Below are 14515 nucleotides of genomic sequence, written 5' to 3'. Positions count from 1 at the left end.
TACCAAGAGTGGCTGCGCATCAGAAATGTCCTCTTGATATGGATCGGAAAATAATTCCAGTGACTCAAGCGGAAGGTATGTGGTGGTGGTGGTGGTGGTCGTGTTGTTGGTGGTAGTGTCTTTGGGGGTGCACATAGCAGAGAGTGAAGAAGAGGGTGCAGATCGAGAGGATGAGGAGGGTGCAGAAGAGTAAGGCTGAGCGAGCCACTCAACCAAGTCTGGTGCATCCTTTAAAGTAATTGAACGCACCTTCTGCAACTTCCCACTTTGGCTCAAGCCTGTTGCTCCTGCCCTACCCCTACCACCCCTGCGGAAGGGCCTGCCTCTTCCTCTGCATGTCATTTTTTAAATGACCCTGTGACAAAACTCTTAGTCCCTATACCGCTGAAGGACTGCTGCAGTATAGGTGAGCGGTCAGCAGTGGTGCACGTCAACCCTATCTATTGTGGACCGATAGCGGTCCTTACAGAACAGCAGACTGTACCGCACTCAAGCCTATGTACCGTAGCACCCTATACCAAGTTACCAGTCCTTATAAGAACTTTTGTGGACCAAGCAGGTTGTGTATTAGTGTTTAGCAGACTGTACGTCAGTCCCTATACCGCTGAAGGACTGCTGCAGTATAGGGCAGCGGTCAGCAGTGGTGCACGTCAACCCTATCTATTGTGGACCGATAGCGGTCCTTACAGAACAGCAGACTGTACCGCACTCAAGCCTATGTACCGTAGCACCCTATACCAAGTTACCAGTCCTTATAAGAACTTTTGTGGACCAAGCAGGTTGTGTATTAGTGTTTAGCAGACTGTACGTCAGTCCCTATACCGCTGAAGGACTGCTGCAGTATAGGGCAGCGGTCAGCAGTGGTGCACGTCAACCCTATCTATTGTGGACCGATAGCGGTCCTTACAGAACAGCAGACTGTACCGCACTCAAGCCTATGTACCGTAGCACCCTATACCAAGTTACCAGTCCTTATAAGAACTTTTGTGGAACAAGCAGGTTGTGTGTTAGTGATTAGCAGACTGTACGTCAGTCCCTATACCGCTGAAGGACTGCTGCAGTATAGGTGAGCGGTCAGCAGTGGTGCACGTCAACCCTATCTATTGTGGACCGATAGCGGTCCTTACAGAACAGCAGACTGTACCGCACTCAAGCCTATGTACCGTAGCACCCTATACCAAGTTACCAGTCCTTATAAGAACTTTTGTGGACCAAGCAGGTTGTGTATTAGTGTTTAGCAGACTGTACGTCAGTCCCTATACCGCTGAAGGACTGCTGCAGTATAGGGCAGCGGTCAGCAGTGGTGCACGTCAACCCTATCTATTGTGGACCGATAGCGGTCCTTACAGAACAGCAGACTGTACCGCACTCAAGCCTATGTACCGTAGCACCCTATACCAAGTTACCAGTCCTTATAAGAACTTTTGTGGACCAAGCAGGTTGTGTATTAGTGTTTAGCAGACTGTACGTCAGTCCCTATACCGCTGAAGGACTGCTGCAGTATAGGGCAGCGGTCAGCAGTGGTGCACGTCAACCCTATCTATTGTGGACCGATAGCGGTCCTTACAGAACAGCAGACTGTACCGCACTCAAGCCTATGTACCGTAGCACCCTATACCAAGTTACCAGTCCTTATAAGAACTTTTGTGGAACAAGCAGGTTGTGTGTTAGTGATTAGCAGACTGTACGTCAGTCCCTATACCGCTGAAGGACTGCTGCAGTATAGGTGAGCGGTCAGCAGTGGTGCACGTCAACCCTATCTATTGTGGACCGATAGCGGTCCTTACAGAACAGCAGACTGTACCGCACTCAAGCCTATGTACCGTAGCACCCTATACCAAGTTACCAGTCCTTATAAGAACTTTTGTGGACCAAGCAGGTTGTGTATTAGTGTTTAGCAGACTGTACGTCAGTCCCTATACCGCTGAAGGACTGCTGCAGTATAGGGCAGCGGTCAGCAGTGGTGCACGTCAACCCTATCTATTGTGGACCGATAGCGGTCCTTACAGAACAGCAGACTGTACCGCACTCAAGCCTATGTACCGTAGCACCCTATACCAAGTTACCAGTCCTTATAAGAACTTTTGTGGACCAAGCAGGTTGTGTATTAGTGTTTAGCAGACTGTACGTCAGTCCCTATACCGCTGAAGGACTGCTGCAGTATAGGGCAGCGGTCAGCAGTGGTGCACGTCAACCCTATCTATTGTGGACCGATAGCGGTCCTTACAGAACAGCAGACTGTACCGCACTCAAGCCTATGTACCGTAGCACCCTATACCAAGTTACCAGTCCTTATAAGAACTTTTGTGGACCAAGCAGGTTGTGTATTAGTGTTTAGCAGACTGTACGTCAGTCCCTATACCGCTGAAGGACTGCTGCAGTATAGGGCAGCGGTCAGCAGTGGTGCACGTCAACCCTATCTATTGTGGACCGATAGCGGTCCTTACAGAACAGCAGACTGTACCGCACTCAAGCCTATGTACCGTAGCACCCTATACCAAGTTACCAGTCCTTATAAGAACTTTTGTGGAACAAGCAGGTTGTGTGTTAGTGATTAGCAGACTGTACGTCAGTCCCTATACCAATGAAGGACTGCTGCAGTATAGGGCAGCGGTCAGCAGTAGTGCACGGCAACCCTATGTATTGTGGACCGATAGCGGTCCTTACAGAACAGCAGACTGTAACGCACTCAGGCCTATGTACCGTAGCACCCTATACCAAGTTACCAGTCCTTATAAGAACTTTTGTGGACCAAGCAGGTTGTGTGTTAGTGATTAGCAGACTGTACGTCAGTCCCTATACCAATGAAGGACTGCTGCAGTATAGGGCAGCGGTCAGCAGTAGTGCACGGCAACCCTATGTATTGTGGACCGATAGCGGTCCTTACAGAACAGCAGACTGTAACGCACTCAGGCCTATGTACCGTAGCACCCTATACCAAGTTACCAGTCCTTATAAGAACTTTTGTGGACCAAGCAGGTTGTGTGTTAGTGATTAGCAGACTGTACGTCAGTCCCTATACCAATGAAGGACTGCTGCAGTATAGGGCAGCGGTCAGCAGTAGTGCACGGCAACCCTATGTATTGTGGACCGATAGCGGTCCTTACAGAACAGCAGACTGTACTGCACTCAGGCCTATGTACCGTAGCACCCTATACCAAGTTACCAGTCCTTATAAAAACTTTTGTGGACCAAGCAGGTTGTGTGTTAGTGTTTAGCAGACTGTGCGTCAGTCCCTATACCGCTGAAGGACTGCTGCAGTATAGGGCAGCGGTCAGCAGTAGTGCACGGCAACCCTATGTATTGTGGACCGATAGCGGTCCTTACAGAACAGCAGACTGTAACGCACTCAGGCCTATGTACCGTAGCACCCTATACCAAGTTACCAGTCCTTATAAGAACTTTTGTGGACCAAGCAGGTTGTGTGTTAGTGATTAGCAGACTGTACGTCAGTCCCTATACCAATGAAGGACTGCTGCAGTATAGGGCAGCGGTCAGCAGTAGTGCACGGCAACCCTATGTATTGTGGACCGATAGCGGTCCTTACAGAACAGCAGACTGTAACGCACTCAGGCCTATGTACCGTAGCACCCTATACCAAGTTACCAGTCCTTATAAAAACTTTTGTGGACCAAGCAGGTTGTGTGTTAGTGTTTAGCAGACTGTGCGTCAGTCCCTATACCGCTGAAGGACTGCTGCAGTATAGGGCAGCGGTCAGCAGTAGTGCACGGCAACCCTATGTATTGTGGACCGATAGCGGTCCTTACAGAACAGCAGACTGTAACGCACTCAGGCCTATGTACCGTAGCACCCTATACCAAGTTACCAGTCCTTATAAGAACTTTTGTGGACCAAGCAGGTTGTGTGTTAGTGATTAGCAGACTGTACGTCAGTCCCTATACCGCTGAAGGACTGCTGCAGTATAGGGCAGCGGTCAGCAGTAGTGCACGGCAACCCTATGTATTGTGGACCGATAGCGGTCCTTACAGAACAGCAGACTGTAACGCACTCAGGCCTATGTACCGTAGCACCCTATACCAAGTTACCAGTCCTTATAAGAACTTTTGTGGACCAAGCAGGTTGTGTGTTAGTGATTAGCAGACTGTACGTCAGTCCCTATACCAATGAAGGACTGCTGCAGTATAGGGCAGCGGTCAGCAGTAGTGCACGGCAACCCTATGTATTGTGGACCGATAGCGGTCCTTACAGAACAGCAGACTGTAACGCACTCAGGCCTATGTACCGTAGCACCCTATACCAAGTTACCAGTCCTTATAAGAACTTTTGTGGACCAAGCAGGTTGTGTGTTAGTGATTAGCAGACTGTACGTCAGTCCCTATACCAATGAAGGACTGCTGCAGTATAGGGCAGCGGTCAGCAGTAGTGCACGGCAACCCTATGTATTGTGGACCGATAGCGGTCCTTACAGAACAGCAGACTGTACTGCACTCAGGCCTATGTACCGTAGCACCCTATACCAAGTTACCAGTCCTTATAAAAACTTTTGTGGACCAAGCAGGTTGTGTGTTAGTGTTTAGCAGACTGTGCGTCAGTCCCTATACCGCTGAAGGACTGCTGCAGTATAGGGCAGCGGTCAGCAGTAGTGCACGGCAACCCTATGTATTGTGGACCGATAGCGGTCCTTACAGAACAGCAGACTGTAACGCACTCAGGCCTATGTACCGTAGCACCCTATACCAAGTTACCAGTCCTTATAAGAACTTTTGTGGACCAAGCAGGTTGTGTGTTAGTGATTAGCAGACTGTACGTCAGTCCCTATACCAATGAAGGACTGCTGCAGTATAGGGCAGCGGTCAGCAGTAGTGCACGGCAACCCTATGTATTGTGGACCGATAGCGGTCCTTACAGAACAGCAGACTGTACTGCACTCAGGCCTATGTACCGTAGCACCCTATACCAAGTTACCAGTCCTTATAAGAACTTTTGTGGACCAAGCAGGTTGTGTGTTAGTGATTAGCAGACTGTACGTCAGTCCCTATACCAATGAAGGACTGCTGCAGTATAGGGCAGCGGTCAGCAGTAGTGCACGGCAACCCTATGTATTGTGGACCGATAGCGGTCCTTACAGAACAGCAGACTGTACTGCACTCAGGCCTATGTACCGTAGCACCCTATACCAAGTTACCAGTCCTTATAAGAACTTTTGTGGACCAAGCAGGTTGTGTATTAGTGTTTAGCAGACTGTGCGTCAGTCCCTATACCGCTGAAGGACTGCTGCAGTATAGGGCAGCGGTCAGCAGTAGTGCACGGCAACCCTATGTATTGTGGACCGATAGCGGTCCTTACAGAACAGCAGACTGTACTGCACTCAGGCCTATGTACCGTAGCACCCTATACCAAGTTACCAGTCCTTATAAGAACTTTTGTGGACCAAGCAGGTTGTGTATTAGTGTTTAGCAGACTGTGCGTCAGTCCCTATACCGCTGAAGGACTGCTGCAGTATAGGGCAGCGGTCAGCAGTAGTGCACGGCAACCCTATGTATTGTGGACCGATAGCGGTCCTTACAGAACAGCAGACTGTACCGCACCCAAGCCTATGTACCGTAGCACCCTAGACAGACCAAGTTACCAGTCCTGATAAAGAGCTTTGTGGAACAAGTGAGTTGTGAATGATTAGCAGACTGCAGCAGAAGGGCAGCAGTCAAGTATAATATTCTTTCTATATTTGGAAGAAAGAATATTATACGTGTACAAGCCTATTACCGTACCACTGATACCAGTCCTGAAAAGAACCTTTGTGGAACTAATAGTAACAGCAAGTCTTTAAAATTATCCTCACTGCCTGACACACTGCTTCCTGCCTGTCCCTATACAAATTGGCAAAAAAGAGTAGGCTGGAACGATTAGCTGGAACAGCTCTTTTGTGGACCTGATAGTAACAGCTAATGATGATGATGATGATGATGATGAAGAAAGACTAATCTGGCTGAGCTGTCCCTAAAATAGCAGCATACAGCGCTCTGTCCCTTTATCTAAACTGACAAAAGAAACTCAGGCTGCTGACCTAACACCTATACCAGTCCTGAAAAGAACTTTTGTGTACCAAATAGCTAGCGTTTTCTCTGTCCCTACTCCACACAGGATCCTTTCCCTACAGTGACAGAAGAAAGAATGTAAAATGGCCACCGGATCGGGTGTATTTATAGGTTAGGGGGAATGTCCAAGTGTCCATGAGCTGTCATGTCTCAATTGGTTGTCCTGTAACACATGATAAACGTGTCACGAAAGGTTAAAGTTCTTGTATACATTAAACACGTAAGTCCGCCGGGGCGAACGACGGAAAAAGGCGTTCGAACCCGCGGACGGCGAAAGTCGGAAATTCGCCGCGAAACGACCGCCGGGCGAACCGTTCGGCCATCACTAATCGCCACATTAAACTATTATTTGCGAAAGAACATCTGAATGCTTCCCATGCATAAAAATATATTTACAGGCTTCTGACAAAGGTAGAGGGATGGAATACTAATATATTAAAGGTAGAATAAAGGTAAATTACAGATCATTCATAAAATTTAAACCCATCCGATTATTCTTTTCTATTGTTAACATCCATAGTTCTTGTTTTACCTTTGATACACTTGTAACTTTTTATAAACCATTAGTACAGTTACAATGCATCACTGCAAATATGCCTTTCAGTTCGAACAAATGTAACAGTAAACGTGCCAAATGCAGGGCAAAAACAGGTACGTTTTAATGTCAGCCCCACCCAAAAGCTGCACATATTCACCTTTTCTTCACTCCCCATGCTCCACCACAGTTACAGGTGTATTCTATGCTGTATGCCCATTCACCTGTATTCACGTCTATATGTATGAGCCTTAACGAAGTGTAAGGTCGTCGCAGCAGCCTGAAACTCCAACAAACGCTTGGGTTTAACATGTTTTCTGTTAGCTACTTTGCTTTTGTACATTAGTATGTATTTGTATGTGGTTGATCAACTTGATAACCATGGAAAGCCAGCACATCATGAAGGTCTTTCCATTGTGTAAAGCAGCTTTTCTCAACCTTTTCAACACAGAGGAACCCTTGAAATAGTTCTCTGGTCTCGGGGAACCCCTGCTAAAAATTTAGAAATCTACAACTCATGATACATTAGTGTAATGGTCAGTGGGATGAATGGTCCTTACACTTGTGGTCATTGGGAAGAATTACCCCCTTACAGGTAGCTAAAAAGATCAATGGTGTGAGTGGGAACTTATCTGAGAGGCAGAAACTGTCCAATGCTGAAGGAACCCCTAGCGATCTCCTGGAGGAACCCTAGGGTTCCACAGAACCCTGGTTGAGAATCATTGGTGTAAAGGATAAAAAAAAAAAAAAAAAAAAAAAAAATAGACTAGGAAAAACTACTAAATGCACACATATTTGCAGGAAAAAAATGTGCATTTATTATTTTTTGCATAGGATCCTGTAAAGAATTGCATGCACAATCAGTGGATTGTGGGTTCAATGCCAGGCTCCTGAAGACTCTTCTTCTAGCTTTATATGCATATGAAGGTACAGGTTTTCAGTTGGAGAACTGGAGGAAGTGTCAATGGACTATGCTTGCCGATCTTATGAGGAGTTGGCCTTAAGTCGGATTGAAAGTCAAAATTTTGTGTAACAACTACTATATATAGGCCTATTTGCAATCTATCTTGCAACCATGTTGCATTTTTGTTGTTTGTGTCTCTAATTTGGGCTTACTTTGATATGCTTGTCCTTTTTAAACATTTTTGTACATAGTGCTATGACTAGCTTTATAGTCTCAGGGTCAAACTGAGAGCACCCATGAAGAATCAATGTATTTTATTATTATTTTTATTATTATACAGGTTTTATATAGTGCCAACAGTTTGCACAGCACTTTACAACATGAGGGCAGACATTACAGTTACATTACAATTTGGTACAAGAGGAATCAGAGGGCCCCGCTTGTTGGAGCTTACAATCTAAAAAGGAAGGGTATACGACAAGAGTCCTATAAAGCATGGAGACTCAACTACAGTTTGGATAGACCGTTATGTTCTTTATATTGAATATCTTTACCTCTACTGGGAGAACCAGGTTAGAGGTCATGGTTTATTTGCTTTTTTAAAGTTACTGCTCCATCTTGTCCATACTGGAATCATGAATCCATTATACAGAGTGCTTGTTTCATTAACAAAGCTTAGGAAGATGCAGTAGTAGCATGGTCTATTTTGATCATGCTATTAGGCCACTGCTAATAATTACATTTTTCACTGACATCTAACCTTCAGGCAATGACAGTGATGTTCTTTCTTCTGACATGCTGTCATATTTCTCTTTCAGCCAAGCTGGTGATCCGTTGGGTGGATATAACACAGCTGGAAAAGACGGCCACCCTGCTTCTTCCTGACATGATTAAAGCCAGCACCCGGTCTAGTGAACATTTCTTCTCCGTCTTTCTCAACATCACAGAGACATTCAAATTAATGGAGCAGCTTGCCAACATGGCTATGAGACAGCTTCTGGACAATGAGGGCTTTGAGCAGGACCGCTCTCTTCCCAAACTGAAAAAGAAATCGCCCAAAAAAGTATCTGCCTTAAAACGGTGAGGGAAAGTTGCAAAGTTAGTCATATTTTACAGACCTTCCTTCTGCATAAAGCATAATGAGTACAGCTAATACATACATCTGAACCAATCCTATGAACCTGTTCTACTGTTAACATCAGAGTTCTTCTTTGACCTTTGATACACTTATAACTTATTAAACTATTAGTAAAAAAAAAAATTTATGTAAAGGTGGCCATGCAAATAGCGATTTGTGTGGGTACAAATAAGCATAAACAAGCAATTTATCATCAAAATTTTAGCAGTGTTCTGTGCTTTGCATTTGCTTAAAAATATTGATAAAAAATGCTATTGGTCATGAATGTAAATGATCAATTAAATATATCTGTATTTGTTTCAACAGTCAGAATTTATAGACAAAATTCTACCATGGCCAAGTTGACATTGATCAAAAGCTTTCTATATAGTTGAACAGGAGGTCTCTGGTTTGTGATTTTTATATTCGATTTGTAGTCGCACCAAATGACCAATTGAGTGATTATATTTATATGTGTGTGTAGCAACCATTGGACTTTTAGGCCCATTTTACGTGGATGCCTTCTTTTCCGTCTCAGCAGGGGATACATGGACTTATCCCCTGCTGAGCTGGAGGGGAATGGAAAGCGGTGTGACCGGACATCCGCAGGTGGAGGAAAAACAAACCCATGTAATCACTATGGGGGTTATTTACGAAAGGCAGCAAATCCACTTTGCACTGCAAGTGCACTTGAAAGTGCAGTCGCTGTAAATCTAAGGGGTAGATCTGAAATGAGTGGAAACTCTGCTGATTTTATCATCCAATCATGTGCAAGCTAAAATGCTGTTTTTTATTTTCCTTGCATGTCTCCCTCGGATCTACAGTGACTGCACTTCCAAGTGCACTTTCACTGCAAAGTGCATTTTCCTTTTGTAAATAACCCCCTATGGGTTGCTAGATGTTAGTGGACGTATGTCTGTCTATATCTGACCACATTTGGTCAGGGCTACAAAAGTAGAGCTGGATACAAACTTATTGCATTCAGTCTAACAAATATGAACAGACTGGCTTGCTGTAAACAAACACATATCCACTTACATATCACCCATAGGTATTCCATGCAGTCCGTTCTTGTTCTGCTTAAAAATGGACTTCTGGAATGACGGCATGAAAGGGGTCTAAAGTAGATACATTTTTGGTGGTGGTCCTGCTAGGAGTCAGAATCTTCTATATAACCCCTTTTGTCTAAATCAGACCCTTCCTAAAACATGTCTAATTACATCACATTAACTCCTCTAACCAACTGGTTTGTTTGTATATTGCAGAGATTTAGATGCTCGAGCCAAGAGCGAACGATATCGTTCCCTCTTCCGCCTCCCCAAGGATGAGAAGCTGGACGGACATACAGACTGTACTCTATGGACACCATTCAGTAAAAGACATATTGTGGGCCAGATGTTTGTATCCACCAATTACATCTGCTTCACTAGTAAAGAGGAGAACCTGTGCAGCCTAATCATTCCACTGAGAGAGGTGTGTATTTATATAGTTGTGACAATGTGCAGTCACTCAGCGCTGCCCTTTTCTAAGCCATCCATGTAATTAGGTTCTTCACCCCCTCTGTCTAGAAATGAGTAATTTTACAGAATTTTCTAGCCCATTTAATGCCAGTCTTAGTAATTTATGCACATTTTCCCTGCCTGTTGGACCTAATTATACTTCCTCCATTAACCGAACAGCAAGAAAGAGATGTAAACATACTGTAGATATGCTGCAGCCCTTCACCACCTCCTTTGCCAACAACCTGTTCATTGTCAGCAGATCTGGCAGGATGATTCCACTTGGTTGTTTTTTTTAATTAAAAATATGAATAATCATTTGGAGCGTGAATGTTAAACTGGTGAATCCTGGAATTTTAGTACAGTAGCTCAAGGCAAGGATGATTATTTCCTTAGCTGAAAAATTATTGAACTTATTTAATTATCCTTTTTGAATGTCATTTAAACAAACTTACAGGAGAAATTTTTGCAAGATGTTTTCATTATTAAAACCTCAGTTGATTCAAAACAGTTTTCAGTTATAGACAGTTACCAGAATTTTTAATCATCTCAGTGGTTTTTTTGGCTTCCAGGGAATCCAACACCTGTTTCAAGGGGCTCACTCTCTCTGTTGCTGTTTTTGAGTATTTACTTTTTATGGTATGAAGAATGCACCTGAAGGGGTTAAATCTTACATACGTACATACGACGTGGTATCAAAAAGTTTCAAGACTAGTTTTGTAACACATCAACAGATGACAGTACAAGGCTGCACGCACAGTCACAGGGAGCACCAACCTTCATAAGTTAGTGTGCCAAAAGACATCGTCCTGTGTACATCGGGAGCTGTGTAACTGGTGCTATCCTGAAAACGTGCATTACAACATCTGATTCATCATGGACAGCAAGTTAGAACAAAGAACAAACGTGAAATTCTGTGTCGTTTGACATGATTGCAACATCTTTGTAAACTTGCTTAATGAGTCGTTTGAGATGTCAATTCTGCGTCGTTTGACATGATTAGGCAAATTTACAACGATGCTGCAATGAGTCATTTGAGGTGTCTTGAGTGGCACGCGTGATTGTTCTCCGATGCTTATCATGCACACGTTGCCTCATAGTTTCAACATTTTGGGGTGTTGAGTTCGTTGAAGGTCTTCCAGTGATTTTTTTCTGCTCTTGAAGCGCACATGCCACTCAAAACACCTCAAAACCAACATTTGCTCTTTCTTCTAACTTGCTGTCCATGATAAAATAGCAGATATGGTAATGCACGTGGTCAGAATAGCACCAGTTGCACAGCTCTCGATGTACACGTGTCTTTTGGCACACTAACTGAAGAAGGTCATGCTCCCTGTGACTGCATGCAGACTTCTGCTGCCACCTGTTGGCGTGTTAGAAAACTAGTCTTGAGAAGCAATGCAGGTTGGGAGGTAGACGAGGATGTGACGCTCCTGAGTTGGGGGAGGGGTATCCTATGAAGTACGACCCCCGGACCCTGCAGCTGTACCATCCCCACACACCCCCCCACCGCTTCTGCCTGAATGTAATCCGTGGAGGCTTTTGCAGGAACAGATGGAGCACAGCAAAGCAGCAAGTGGCAGACTCTTCCCCCTTGTGACACCCTCCTCCCAATAAATGAAAGTGCTGTCGGCTGGGAGTGAGAGAACTGAGCAGGAAGCTAAAAGGTGAGAGGGTGAGGAGTGGAAGGATGGAGATCTGGGAGTTGGTCTGCCTAAACGTATTGATGAGGGGGAGAGAAGGTGAGATCTAGCAACCGTGGGAGGATATCCCAGCACCAACCCCCCGAGTACACTGTGATATGCTCTGCTTATCTAACACCTCAGATGGGCTGTATGCTGTGTAGCCCCCCTATTGCCCCCCACCTCATACCTATACCTCATACTAGATTGGAACTCACTTGCCGCCATCAGGGGAAAGAAGGCAGTGGTGCATTATAAGAGGTTAGACCCTGGTGAAATGGTAAGAAGAAAAGAAGGGATGAGTGTTCTGCTCTGAAAGTAATTAATTAACTAAAAGAACTGTTTCATGAACTGTTTCCTGATGTATTGAAGATATTATTCTGCTTTTGTCTCGGATTGGAAAGAACTTTGAAATGAGTATATGAACTGTCCTTGAGGTTTTCCCAAAATAGGACTTTTAAAAAAAATACACTGTGGAAAGTTGTATATACTCCCTAAGCTGAAAAGAGTCTATAGGCCTAGGCTTAATTAATGCATAGGTCATAGTTGAAGAGTCACTTGTGGGCCGTTGAAACGCATATACAAACCTGCGCATGATATCTTTTTCAACAGCAAATGAGTGGTTTAAAGGACTATGGTAAAAAAAACACACTGTATTATTAGTGATCAGTAGACCACCAGGTAGCGACCTGGAGTAGGGAAAATGGGGACTTTTAACCACTTTCAGAACGGACCATTTTGCTGGCTTAAGACCAGACCACCATCGGCACTGCGACGCTTTAACTGACAATTGCGCGGTCGTACGACGTGGCTCCCAAACAAAATTGACGTCTTTTTTTTCCCACAAATAGAGCGTTCTTTTGGTGGTATTTGATCACCCCCGCAGTTTTTATTTTTTGCGCTAGAAACAAAAATAGAGCGACAATTTTGAAAAAAAACACATTATTTTTTACTGTTTGCTATAATAAATATCCCCCAAAAATATATTAAAAAAACATTTTTTCTCCTCATTTTAGGCCGATGCGATTTTTTTTACCAAAAATATGTAGAAGAATACGTAATAAGCGATTGATTGGTTTGCAAAAAATTTATAGCGTTTACAAAATGGGGAATAGTTTTATGACATTTTTATCAATATTTTTTTTTTTTACTAGCAATGGCAGCGATCAGGGATTTTTATTGTGACTGCGACATTATGACGGACACATCGGACACTTTTGACACATTTTTGGGACCATTGTCATTTATACAGCAATCAGTGCTATACAAATGCACTGATTCCTGTGTAAATGACACTGGCAGTGAAGGGGTTAAGTGTGTCCTAGGGGCGTGTTACTAACTGTGTAGGGATGTGGGCTGTGTGTTGGTGAACACTGATCTCTGCTCCAATCACAGGAAGCAGAGATCGGTGTCACTAGTTGCTAGGCAGAATGGGGAGATGCTGATTACATTGGCATCTCCCCGTTCAGCCTCCACGTGAGACGATCGCAGGTAACCCCGCAGCGTTTGAGTCCGTGGGACCCGGGAACGGACTCACAGGGTTCCTGACTGGCACGTGCGCAAGCCGCCGCCGGTGCGCACACGATGGCAGGGCGGCAATTACAAATGGAGATACCTGTACGCCAGTTTGCCTGCCCGTGCCATTCTGCCGACGTACATCATCAAGCGCCGGTCAGGAACAGGCTAAAAATCATCATGCGAGACAGAACCATAAAAAAATAATGAACCAAAAACCCCAAAAGATAACGCAAATACAAGTACGATTAAGAAATATCTGACAAAGGAAGGGAGCCCAAAGAGTCCAGGCCCAGATACGTTTTGGTCTAGACAAGCAAAAACAAGGGAACGAAGACAAGAAAAAAGCCCCTGGAAAAAAGAAAGGAGAGGTATTAGATCAACCTAGAGAAGATATAAGCATAAGCATAGAAAGTGAACTTGATATAAGTAAAATGGAGGAGCACGGGGCAGGAGCTCAAATGCCAACAAAAATGGAAATGGTGGATATGTTCCTGAGATTGGAAAATGTAATAAAAACAGAAATCGCCATATTACGGACTGATTTAGGCCAGCTACTGACCCGGGTAGAGGAAACTCAATATAAAACGGATAAACAAGCCTGAGAAATTATAAAACTAAAAGAACAAGTCAAAGACATGCAACGGGAACAGAAGAGAATGCTGGACAATCAAAACAGAAGACAGAATTTAAGGATCTGTGCGCTACCAGCAGAAAAAGGAGAAGATTTAAGAAAAATTATGAACAAAATATCTAATCCTGTCTTAGATAAAACACCAGAGGGGTGTCTGGGAATACAAAGAGTCCATAGGATCCGAAGACCCCAAAATATATCAGCACAAATATGGAGGAAAATCAGAAGAAGACTGCCATTTAAATACGAAGGAACTATTGGAGCAAATGCACACAAAATATATTAAATACAGTTGGGGTTTTCCAGCATGCTTAATTGGCCAGAAATATGGAGGATCAATACAATTGAGAGATGCAGAAGACCTTTTAGAATTCTGTAACAACAAACTTGACTTACAAATCCCGGACATCCCAGGATGGAATTATAAAGAAACTCCAACTCAGACAGAAGAAGAAATATGGCAAAAAATGCACAGTCACAAGGAAGAATTTAAATTTTAGAAACAAAACAGATGAAAACTCATCTATAGACTAAATAGAATGGGACTGTAATAAAGGATGTTTTTAAGATGGA

General features: G+C 44.1%; 1 protein-coding gene across 2 annotated transcripts in view; it reads left to right on the top strand.

The window, feature by feature from the left end:
- Window positions 1-14515, top strand: part of TBC1D9 (TBC1 domain family member 9) — a 117853-nt gene that overhangs the window by 32770 nt on the left and 70568 nt on the right. For both annotated transcript variants that reach the window (XR_013272315.1, XM_077476941.1), the window contains exons 5-6: window positions 8314-8575; window positions 9878-10085. Coding sequence is in view for 1 of the 2 variants with exons in the window: in XM_077476941.1 (XP_077333067.1) it covers window positions 8314-8575; window positions 9878-10085 (470 nt within the window). In the remaining variant the exon portion in view is untranslated. The remainder of the gene's footprint in view (window positions 1-8313; window positions 8576-9877; window positions 10086-14515) is intronic.

The sequence above is a fragment of the Lithobates pipiens genome, unplaced genomic scaffold (assembly GCF_037356315.1).
Source record: "Lithobates pipiens isolate NorthernLeopardFrog02 unplaced genomic scaffold, aLitPip1_a1.2 Scaffold_13, whole genome shotgun sequence".
In the NCBI taxonomy this organism is placed as follows: domain Eukaryota; kingdom Metazoa; phylum Chordata; class Amphibia; order Anura; family Ranidae; genus Lithobates; species Lithobates pipiens.
Note: the sequence above shows the minus strand (reverse complement) of the source record. Positions and strands in the feature narration are given on the sequence as shown.